The 12,212-nt window shown below is 38.7% G+C and overlaps 1 protein-coding gene across 3 annotated transcripts in view; it reads left to right on the plus strand.

The window, feature by feature from the left end:
- LOC121650360 (FERM, ARHGEF and pleckstrin domain-containing protein 1) overlaps nt 1-12,212 on the plus strand; it is a 54,853-nt gene that overhangs the window by 41,478 nt on the left and 1,163 nt on the right. For 2 of the 3 annotated variants that reach the window (XM_042001836.1, XM_042001837.1), the window contains exons 14-26: nt 565-743; nt 833-922; nt 2,360-2,493; nt 3,444-3,525; nt 3,611-3,848; nt 3,952-4,082; nt 4,205-4,273; nt 4,615-4,704; nt 5,002-5,084; nt 7,516-7,628; nt 7,847-8,010; nt 10,651-10,758; nt 11,973-12,124. In XM_042001836.1, coding sequence (XP_041857770.1) covers nt 565-743; nt 833-922; nt 2,360-2,493; nt 3,444-3,525; nt 3,611-3,848; nt 3,952-4,082; nt 4,205-4,273; nt 4,615-4,704; nt 5,002-5,084; nt 7,516-7,628; nt 7,847-8,010; nt 10,651-10,758; nt 11,973-12,124 — 1,633 coding nt within the window. Of the gene's footprint in view, nt 1-564; nt 744-832; nt 923-2,359; nt 2,494-3,443; nt 3,526-3,610; nt 3,849-3,951; nt 4,083-4,204; nt 4,274-4,614; nt 4,705-5,001; nt 5,085-7,515; nt 7,629-7,784; nt 8,011-10,650; nt 10,759-11,972; nt 12,125-12,212 lie in introns of those variants that run through there. The other variant, XM_042001838.1, reaches the window with a different exon arrangement.

The raw sequence follows: 12,212 nt of genomic DNA on the forward strand, positions 1-12,212 counted from the left end.
GCATCTGTATCGATTGACAAGCTGTCTCTGACTTTTCATTCTCTATAGACACATCCTCCCCTCAGCTTCACCTCAGTGTGTTGTATATTGTGGAATCCAGATTGTGAATAGAACTATATATGTAAATGCTATGTTAGATTATGAATCAAGCTGGAAGGTTTAATTAGCACCAAAATGTCAACACAACATCTGTGGAATTAGACTTTCCTGCAGAGTTGCAACTGGTAATTAATTTCATTATCAAGTTATCAATAAATGGATTAAATGTTTATTCTTCAAATGTCAGAAAACTGTGAAAATGTCAGTTTTCCACAGTTCAAGCTGTTTAATATGGCTGTGATCTCCTAGAAGTAAGAAAAATTGTATAATCCAGACAAGACAAAACAAAAATCAAAAAGTTTTCTTAACTAACTACAATATAAACTCCACTATCGAACACTTGAAGTAGGTAAATTTAGATGCTAACACTGATTTCTCCAGCTCTGGTGTGAAACTGAAGTTTATTTAATCATCACAAACTGATATTTTCCTCTCTTTTTGTGGTCACTGTGGGACTCCATGCAGGTGTGGTTTCCAGCAGTCCTGTTACTGCAGTACACCCACACGGGATGGTGAATGGTCAGAAGTCTCTGGAGCTGGGCAGTCACAGTCCTAATGGCCGACAGCCTTCACCCCTCACTAGCCCGCTGCTGAACGATGCCTGCAGCGTTCGTACCGATGATGAAGATGAGGTCCGGAGGAAGGTTTGTCAACTAGAGCTGCAGCAACATAGCTAAAAACTGCTGGAGTCACTATTCCTCAGCATCCGTTTTCTGTTGCGATACCTTTGCAGAGGTTTCCAACAGATCGAGCTTACTTCATTGCCAAGGAGCTGCTGACCACAGAGAGGACGTATCTGAAGGATCTGGAGGTGGTGACTGTGGTAAGACCAGCCTCCCTAACACACACCTCAACACACTCATCTCAGCCACCAAAGCACAGAAATGGGCAGTGACACATGAATACTTTGGTAGATGCAATTTAATTTTTTATTCATTCCCCACACTCGAGCTATGAAATGTGTTTATCCATCTCACTCGAGGCTGTGAATACTAAACTGTGTTTGTGTTTAAAGAAGATGGATTTAACTGCTGTTCCCTCTGCATGTGGCTTACTGATTCATTCAGCGCTTTAGGATTTCATTGGCTGCGAGCAAACATATGGACACCATTTCATTTGATAATGTCTCAAAGTAAACGCAGCAGAAAACAGGATATTAAATGTGCAGTACAGCTCCTTCATCTGCAAATGAGGAGGATGTTCTTTGGCCTGATTTGAAACGTGGGGGAAATGCATCTCTCCATTTCGGCAGCAGCTTTAAAGGCTGAAGCTTTTCTCATCTTTTAGTTCTCGGAGAAACCTTTCCCACATCTCATGAATATTTGGGTTGGCTTGTGCTATTTTTTCAACTGTGTGTGTGTGTGTGTGTGTGTGTGTGCTTGTGTATGGTGTCTCTCTTACTCCTACTCTTCCTGTATGCTGGTTAGGTGCTGCTGCTATTGACAGTGAAGTCAGCTGAACAGCAGCTGGAACCCTGTCTCGAGACCTTCTAGAAACACTTAAAATAAAAACATTTCCTTTTCCCATCACATCAGCTGGATAAAGCTGCTTTCTATCCGTTGCATTCAAACACACAACATGCTACGTTTGGCTCCAATCTGGCTTAATGAAACAATAACGTAAGAATGACTGACTATTGATTCTTCTTTTCATCCTCAGCCAATTAAGGGATTTACAAGTCATCACAAAGCTGAAGCACTACAGCAAAAAACCACAGATAAAGGGATTCTGGAAGCATTCTGAGCTTTAACACAAGTACCTGTAATCTTCAGTAGGGTAGTCTGCTCCAAGAGAGGGAAATTTTTCACTTAACTTCTTAACACAGCTGAGACTAGAAAATCTGGTCCGCTACCTTTTCCTAGTTGCCCTGGAGCATACAAGAAAAATGACTCCCTCTCCCCAAAAAATACTTAAAGATGCTTATCAGTTGTTATCAAGAGATACAGTTTCAACCCAGTTTAATGGCTGATTTATCTTTCACATCTGCTGCATGCATTGTTAATTACATGGTTGTTTGATCTGTAGAGAACATGGAAATGTAGTTGTTAAGAAATTCTTTTTAAAGTTTGCTTGTTGTGACCCCTGATTTTTAAAGCACATAATGTATATTCTGGTTTGTATCTCTGGTTTCAACTTTGAAAGACAGTTGTTGGTCCTACCTATGAATTAAAAAATGCCTGAGGGTGCCACAGTAGTATTATCATGACGTTATAATGTTTTTCCCTCTTGTTAAATAGCTTTCCCCATATGAATTTCCTAGTCTTTTCAGAGTGCTGTTGGACAAGATGAGGCAACTCCAGACTCCCTGAGGAACACCATCTCCTCCACCTTCGAGCCTCTGCACAAGTTCCACACAGGTTTTCTCAGGGAGGTGGAGCAGAGGCTGGCTCTGTGGTGAGGCTCATTTCACTTCCAAACTGCATCCAAGACGTTCACTGCAGGGTTGGGAACAAGCCCGGTGATCTGTTGCTTTGGTTTGGCTCCAATTTATCACAATCACAATTTTTTTTCTTTTTAATGACTTTTATTGGCGACCCAATCCCTTTAGGTGACCTAAGGAGATACCATCTCCATGGCAACACCACAACTGGCCTTTTCTTGCCTGTGGGCTTCTGCTGTCTGATCTCCTTTAATGATGTTAGGCTTTATCTAGCACACGCAGACTCTGTTGCACAAACTTGCATAGAGAGTCAGACATGGAGACAGGGATGCATTAACCATGTCAAGCTGTTAAAATTTACAACCATCAGACAGTTATTTTAATTGTGGTCAGTGGTGGCTTGTCACAGTCGTTAGAACTCCAGAGTAAAGCTTTAAGTGGTCCAGCACTTTGTTCTGCTGATAAGAACTACAATCAGATGTTTATGCAAATGATCCAGCGCTACACGTTTCTCTTTCTGCTTTGCATATTCAAATATTGCCCTAGATGTTGTGATCATGGCTAGAAAACCGAGTAGTAAAGGAAGTATATATATATTTGTAATAAAGATTTTTACTACTAAAATAAAAAAAACATGCTGGTAGATTATATCAAATGAATGAATATCCTGAATAAGTACAGTAAAAGCAGAGCTGTACTGCTTCGTACTGTATGTGAAATTTCATGCTCAAGGGAGACATCTGCTGGTGGATCTGTTTCCTAACGTTTAAAGAGCCCATTCAGACTTTTGCTGGTTTTTCTAGAATGAAACTATTTTGAATGATCAATGAGAAAAAAAATGTGCTTTTTAATGTGGTTAGCTGATTAATTCTCTGTTGCTTCAAAAATGGATGTCTAAAAGTTTTACAAGAGTAAATATCAAATTCTCTCCCATAATAAAACAGATGATGCTTTACCGTTCTAGGGAAGGACGCTCCAATGCACACATTAAAGGAGACTACCAGCGCATCGGAGATGTCATGCTGAAGAACCTTCAAGCCTTGAAGGTAGGCTCTATCTTTTGTAATACTGTTCTAATACTGTATATACATCTTCACAATCAGTGATGTGTTACCAGCACTCTGTTTGTAGCCTCTGACAGCAAACCTGAACAAGCAGTCTGACGTCCTGTTGGAGCTGGAGAAAGCATGCAAGGCATCCCGCAAGTTGGAGGGGCTGTGCAGGGATTTTGAGCTGCAAAAGGTTTGCTACATCCCCCTTAACGTCTTCATTCTGCGCCCTCTGCACCGCCTCATTCACTACAAGCAGATCCTGGAGCGCCTGTGCAAACACTACCCAGCTACTCATGTGGACTTCAGGGACTGCAGAGGTGTGACACTCAGGCCAGAGTTCATCAAAATACCTTTAGATTTTTTGGGATAACCCAGCAAGTGTATCTCACAAATATCTCTTTCTTGCTGCTGGTCCTGCAGCTGCTCTGGCAGACGTGTCTGAGGTGGTGGATCAACTCCAAGGAAGCTTAATCAAGATGGAAAACTTCCAGAAGCTTCTGGAGCTGAATAAGGATTTGCTTGGCATTGACAATCTTGTTGTTCCCGGTCGGGTGGGTTTTAAATAGAAAAGAAAAAAAAAAAAAAAAAATACACACTAAATTTGCCATTTATATCTATGTTTATCTACACACACCTGATTATTCATGTTTTATTTTCTTTATTGTTTTCACAGGAGTTCATCAGGTTAGGCTGCCTTAGCAAACTCTCTGGAAAAGGCCTACAGCAACGAATGTTTTTCCTGGTAATACCCCATTTCTTCAGTTCATATCACTAATCTGATTATTTAGCCAAGGGATCTCAGCATAAAATCAACAGTGCTTTTATCTTTTGTGGCTTTCAGGGCAGATGGTGTTGGCAGATTAGGTGCAGCTGCTAAAATAAGACTATGTTTGAACATGTTTAGGCTGATTAGGTGTTAGATCGATTAAAAATGGGGAAGTGTGTTTAAAAAGACCATGTGTGTGAATGTTAGATGCTTGAGATTTTACACATTTGTATCAGTAATTTATACAACAATCAGACTCACTGGCATCCATCTGAAAGGTAATTACATGTTCTCTGCCCCTTTCTCTCTGCCAACAGTTCAGTGACATTATTTTGTACACGAGTCGAGGAATGACGCCGACCAATCAGTTCAGAGTGAACGGGCAGCTGCCACTTCGTGGCATGACAGTAAGTCCTGTGTCTCAAACAGAGGGCTGGGCCCCTGTCACCAGTTTGTCATTACTTCAAATGAGCTGCTTTAAACAGCTGAACTGCAGCCCTTCATAGCATCCAACCCAAGACAAGCGCAGCTCACAGAGTCAAGCACACACTTTCAGGACAGCCACACTTCACATGTCCTTCTCTCATTTCCTTTTTTTCTGCCCACTCCCTCCTTCTCTCCTTCCCTGTCTATTTTTGGTTCTTGCTGTCCCAGATTTTCCTGCCTTTTAATATCGTTTCTGTGTCTCTGTGTTCATCTTCTAGATCAGAGAGAGTGAGGATGAGTGGGGTGTGCCTCATGCCTTCACGCTGGTTGGGCAGGGACAGTCTGTGGTTGTGGCTGCAAGGTAAGACCACTGGCTGTCAACACACAGAGACCCTTTGCCTTGGACCAACTAAAGTGGCTTTGCATGCTTTTGAGTAAAAGCAAATCAAAGTGTTACAACGTCCTTACAGCAACTGTAGCTTTTGTTGCAGGGTCACTGCATTATGTATGCGCCCCTCTGGGCTTCATCTTTTCAGCTACGCTAAGATCTGATTTAGATTATTATTATTATTATTATTATTATTAATAATAATAATAATAATAGATTAGGTTTATATAGCTCTTTTCAAGGCACTCAAAGCGCTTTACATTGTATCTATTATTCATTCACGCTTGGTGATGGCTACATATGTAGCCACAGCTACTCTGTGGCAGACAGACAGAAACACAGCAGCAAATCCATGCCAATGTCTTCTCTGACCACCTTTATGTTTCTGGAGACCAAACATGAGACATTTGTTTATGTGTTTACATACTATGCTGTGTACAAGATGCTTTTGTGAAGTAAAAAACATAAAAAAGGAATATTTGGCTTCAGTTATGGCTTAGTTGCAGTAAGTAGTATTTGTGCTGGCTACTTGGTAATAGGAGTCCAGGGGCTCGGTCTGTGGAATTTCCCCTCAGGACAATAAAATCTAAGTCTACAATACATGCTTTTTTTTTCTTGTTTGTGATTGTGCTGCCTTTCCTTTGTTCTGTTTTTTTTTTTTTATTAATTTTGGTAAGAGATTGTTACTCATCATTTTTTTATCTCCAACATGTTGATCCCCTTCCTGAAAAAGCTAGAGCAATTATAATTTTCGGTCACATTCAGTGGTAAAGTAAATTTGAAACAAACTTTTTGAATTATGCCACAAGGAGACATGTATTTTTATTAACTGGTTTGATGTGAGCAAGCATGACTGCAAAGTGTTGCGAGCAGGCAGCTATTTAGACTATTACACATGACCGCAACAAATGGTGAACCAGTATAAACAAAACCAGCTGGCTTTGTACAGCGTGAGAGAAAAACAGTTTTTCAGCTGCTCTTTTCAACTGAAGATGTTGAGCAGGTTTATTCTCTAGAATGAGAAAAAGCCTATAATTAATGGGCTTATTAATGTTTTCTTTGTCCAAACTAATTATGTTTGTTGTTTCATTTTGCAGTCATGTGCATCTACGTTTTTCAAAGATGTAATAACAACCCTCCTTCCAAACATAAGAGCTTTTCTGTTACATTGATTTATTTTCACTTTATATCAACACTTCTTGTGTGGAACCTCAAAATTTAAACCTCTGGCGCATGAATTATTACAAAATATTTTACTTCTACAGACATGCACATTGATGCTTTTCTGTTTTTAATCTCATTTTAACTTTTACTCATTGTATTGATTTTTCTACTTTATCTATTAAAATATTTATAAAATAATATCTTGTCATATTAATATAATATAAATTTTCTATAAAAACACCTGGATCATTTTCTTGTCCTGTTTATCACTGAGGTAAACTTGGTAATTGCAATGTATGTATATATACTATATCAAATGTAGTTATTCTTTAAACGTGGCAGAGTATTGGTAACTCACTAATGTCCAATGAAGTTGCTAATGTGTGATCCACACCCATGCATACATTTAAAAAAGCCTTTAAATATGTGTCCACTGTAGTTAACACTATGCACCAAAGGGTTAAATAAAAATATATATATATATATTAATGCTCAACTGACAGAAATCCCACCACCGATACATTGCAGAGCAGTGCAGACAAGGTAGACATACCTGCAGAGATTGTTGGCTTAGGTTTTTGTATAGATTTAACACACATCCTGGTGGAGGCTGCAGCCTGAAAGGAGGACAGTAGGTCACTCAAGAGTGGAAAATACAACCAGTTTGTATTAAACAGCACATGCTGGCAGTAAAGAGCAGTCTGTAGATATCAGCATCCCTGTCAGCAAGAGTTATTGTTATCACTCATGCTAAAATATCATATTGATAATATAAATATTGATATTGCAGCTTGATCTTTGCCTATGCAACCATAATGTTACAAAACTTTTTACAAAGTGTTTTACTTCCTTTTACTTTAGCAATTGCTAAAATAAATTAGACAGAAACCTAAAAACAGATAAGTTACTATGATAGAGATATTTTTCCCCAAGTTTTAGTATTAATTTCTTGGTAATACTGCTACTGTAAATGCATTTGGCCTCAAAACTATGTAGGGAAATTAATTTTTTTGTGACAGCCTTTACTGGTGTTTTCTTTCATTTTGATGTCTTTTTCTGTATGTACTGTATGTGTGCTTTCTGAGCATTTAAATATCCTACTACAATATCCTGATTTAGTTCCCATCCATTAGCAGATTGTTTAAAGGAAAGTCTGACAAGACAAACCAAGATCAGACATTTGCTTTTCTTATCAGGCAGATTTTTTCTAACCACCCTGTTGTTTACATTTATGTTCCAGTTCTCTAAAAGAGATGGAGAAGTGGATGGAGGACATCAAAATGGCAATAGAGATGGCTAAAACCAGCAATGGGCCTTCATCTGACGTGCTAACCAGCAGTCTGCCAGACAACAGTAAGTAACAACATAAACATACAGCTGAGTTTGAAACATTTACTTTGTTTGGTTGTCCAAAAAAAAAAATCCCATACAGTGTGAGTGATTGCCTTCCCAGCTGAAATCCCAGAAAGATGTTGATTTGTGAATGATCTGACGCTGTCTATGTTTTAGCGCCTCTCTCCCCTCACCAAAAGGCTCGTTGTCTAGCAGTAACAACCTCCTGACTTTCCCAGAATGCCCAGAGGACTCCTCGGTGGAGGCAGAGTCTGAGGACGACATGACAGCTTCGCACACTTCGCTGGAGAGGCCGGCCCCTCACCGTGGTAACACCATGGTGCACGTGTGCTGGCACAGGAACACCAGTGTGTCCATGGTGGACTTTAGCATAGCCGTGGAGGTATCGACTAAATCTCAGACCTGCTCCTCGTCCTCCTGCCCCGCTGTTTTCTTTCTCTGTTCCTGAGTCTGTGCTGTACCTGAATTTACTTTGATATCTCAGTTGGAACAGCGTCCTCCTGCGCTCGACTGCACTTTAACTACTCCTTATTATAATTAACCAGTAAATACCGGGGCATTTAATGTTTTACTTTAATGTAATTGTAAATAGTTACATGATAAAAGATGGACTTCTTTCCAAAAGGTATACAGTTTTAAATAAAAGCATTTTAGGCAACCTGTTGAACCGATAAACACAACAGTGGATCCATCATGGTTTATATGTAAGTGGTACAGGAAGCAGGTAACTGGTTGAGAGAAGAATCCGTTCAGTTGAATCCAAAAACTGTCATTCCCAACTTTATGCCTTATGGAAATCAGGCCATCTTTTACTTCGTAAAGTATTTATGGGAACCGATATTTTCAGCCCAAACATTTGCATACCTCTTCACATTCAGTGGTTAAATTGTGTGCAAATGAATTTACGTTTTAAACCACTTGACTTCAAGGACTTTGCATCTGCATTTACAGCTTGATCATTTTATCTTTAGCCAGTAAAGGACAAAGCTGTTTAATTACAGTATGTAGAGCATCAGTGGGGTCTCTGTTTCAACCTTTCTCTGTTCTGGCAGACATTAGCCAGTGTGACGTCATGCTCTAAACTAAAAGCTGCTGCTTTCTGTGTGTTTCTGCCCCACCCCCACTCTTTTTCTGGCACTTTAAATCTCTGATCATCTGCAGAAAGAGAGCAGTTTGTAGGTGAACTAAAAGTCCTCGTTTCCCATTAACAGAAGGGATCCTGTTTGTGATGTAGCCCCTCCCTACAACCCAACTGTGTCCTGCTCTAGCTGTGCTCTTCCTCTGTAGCTGTAACAACGTCCTCTTCACAGCCCTGCCCGGACACGCCGTCAGCCTCCGTGTTGACCCCCCTGCCACTGCATGCTGGTGTTTCACCTACTCAGTTTCTGTGTTTCTGTCCTTCCCTCCCTCCTTCCCTGTCTGTTTTTCTCTTTCTCTCTCTTCCCCATACGTCTGTGCATTCCTCCGTGGTAGAGGAGCCTAGTCCAGTCAATGAAAGTAAGGCCCCCATGGTGGGGCCCGCGAGTGGCCAGGGACCAGTGCCTCTGTCTGTTATCTGCTGGTACCGTGTTCAGAGCCTCTCCTTTAGTGAATCCTGCAGGAGTCTAGAGGTAAAGGAGCCAGGAAGACAGGAGAGGCCCAGTGTGTGTTTAATGTGCAGGCAGAACATGTTTAGGTTCATTCAAGTTTGCTTTTCAGGCTTTTCAGTTATTTGTTTGGACATATTTTTTTCTTGTAGTAATATATTCACAATTTTACACTATGACAAAGCCAGAAATAGTTTTTTGAGGTGTTTTTTTATTATTATTATTATTAAATATTCCATTTATATAGGCATTCAGTCTCTTTATCATGACACTCTTTACTAGGCTTCGGTATGCCCTACATTTTACATTTAAAAAAAAATGCTTTTAATTATTGACCAGATTCCCTCTGTGTCTTATTTAACTTGCTTGAGATAAGCAAGAAATGCAAACATGGTGTCCATCATTGAGAAAATCAAACGTGACGTTGAGAGAATTGTTCACGAAGTCGAGAGACAAAATCAATGGACATTTTGGGGAAACCAAGCACTGAACATTAACTTTTTAACACTGTCAATATAGTTAAACATGGCTATGACTCCATCATTCTGTGGAGAGATTTTTCTGTAGTGCGTTTGGAGGGAAAGTTAAATCCATGAAACACCCCGTAATCATCTCAGATCTATACCTGAAACCAGTGCAAAATGATGGCATTTCTGCTACATAAACTTAGGTTAACTTTGCTGTTGTGGAGAATTGTGAGTAGATTGCTTAAGAAGAATATAATTATATGAATCTTAAGAGTTTGAAACAAGCAAAATGAGTAACTTGAAAGGGTCTGAAAAGTTTCTGTGACCATTAAAAGCTAACTGTACCACAGGATGTACATTTCATAGAAACAAAATGTAATTTATCATGGCCTATATTAATTTATTGACTGGTTTAATGCTGCCTTATCCACAACTTAAGATCCAAATGAGAATTATGCTAACATATATAAAAAAACTATAGGAAAGTTTAAAACTATTCCGGTTCAATTCCAGTTATTTTCAACCAGAAGTGCTGCAGACAGGGAGTACATGGGAAGATTATTAAGTAGTTCAGCTAAACAACAGCATTTATTTATTAAAAAATATCACAATTATTGATAATCTAACAGCTACAGAAACTGCTGAAACATCAAATATTTGCCTGATCAACAAGTAAAATACTGCTGCACCTGTTCTCTACCAGTACTGGTATGTGTATGTGAGGTGTTAAAATAGTGAAAAGTACATAAATTTAATGATTTATATACTTTTTGTCCCAATAATTATTTGTCTTGATTTGACTAACAAATTGCTCTTAGCGGCGATAAATATAAACAAGGACAAAACAAAAAAAACCATATCACAGCAGTCCTCTACAAGACAAAAATCATTTTAAGCCTTTCTTGGTGTTTTCTGAGAGATCTTACAGTCGTTTCGTGTCAGAATCAAACTTGTTTCTTGTTTTTGTAGAATCAGTTATCAGGAAACCTGCTGAGGAAGTTCAAGAACAGCAACGGCTGGCAGAAACTCTGGGTGGTCTTCACCAACTTCAGCCTGTTTTTCTACAAATCTCACCAGGTGAGGAGCAAACACAAGTCCTGCTGTTCGTCAGTGAACCTTCACCCTTTTCCCAGGCTGTTTTCCCTCTTCCCAGCATCACATCTTAGTGTAGAATATCAAATCTTTGTGCCATGTTAGAGGTGTACACACTTTCCCATGCAGCTTTTTTTTTTCCTGTTTCACTTCCAGTCACACAAAATGCTTATGAGCTTTATTTAGACTGCAGATGTTTTTAATTCTAAATGCAATCGTATTTATTATGGCTAGGAAACACAACTTATTGGAATTTGAAGGCCCTAAAATTCTAAACAAATTATGTGCAAGGAAGGACCCCCAAAAAAGACAGCTTTACAAATCATAACATAGAAATCATAAATATGTGTTGCATTATTTTTGTGTTAAAGTTGTAAAACATATCCTTGGTATTAAGTGGTCTTTTTATTGAATTGTAGTTTGTAGTTTGTGTTGAATTGATTGATTCAGATACTGGTTACAAACTTAAAATAAGGTGCCATGAACATATTTAAACGTAAAAACATTTTTTTATATATATTCAAAAATCATTAGTTTGGTTTGGATCTTAAAAAATACAAGTATTGGCAATAATCTGTATGTAAAAATAATTAAAGATCTATATAATATTGATAATAGACATATGATAATGTAATTTGATCTCAGCTGATGAAATAAAAATATTGATTACAGACTGGGGTTTAGCTCCATTTTAAAAATAATTCAAGAAAAAAAAGGATGGGTAAAGAACTTGGATGCAAAGGCGAATTAATCTAATGGCACTTAAAATAATTTTTTCTGTAGTTCTAATCATTATTACGATTGTTCTAGTCCTAATAATTATGTAGTAAAACTCACAGACCTTGTTCAGTTAGAAGAATGCTGGATTCACAACAACACATGCTTTCTAAGAACAGAATATCTAAAAGTTGCCACCTCTCCTAAGCAGCAGGATGTTTTAAAATCATCATTTTTGATAAATTTTTAAAAAATAGGAAATTGTTGCCATAGTTTAGTGTCGAGCCTAGCCTTACAAGACTTTTTCCCAGCACATTTTAGCCTGATCTCTACATGATGCACTCCCTGAACCCTGATGAAAGTCAGTGTTTCCTTAGTTGTACAGGAAAGGAAACTCCCAGAGGGAGGACATGTTCACAGTAATATAGAAGGAAATGTGGATAGTATCAATTTAAAAAAAAAAATTTCAAATCTTCCCTCAGGACGATTACCCACTCGCCAGCCTTCCACTGCTGGGTTACTCGGTCACCATCCCCTCCGAGAATGAAAACATCCACAAGGACTACGTCTTCAAGCTTCATTTCAAGTCCCACGTCTACTATTTCAGATCAGAGAGCGAATACACTTTTGAGAGGTACGGAAGCCTCATCATCTAAACTTTCAAGGAATTAATTTAGCACCTCAGATGTTAGATTTGTTCTGATTAAAAAGTCTTTTTCTGT

Source organism: Melanotaenia boesemani, chromosome 12 (assembly GCF_017639745.1).
Source record: "Melanotaenia boesemani isolate fMelBoe1 chromosome 12, fMelBoe1.pri, whole genome shotgun sequence".
Lineage (NCBI taxonomy): Eukaryota > Metazoa > Chordata > Actinopteri > Atheriniformes > Melanotaeniidae > Melanotaenia > Melanotaenia boesemani.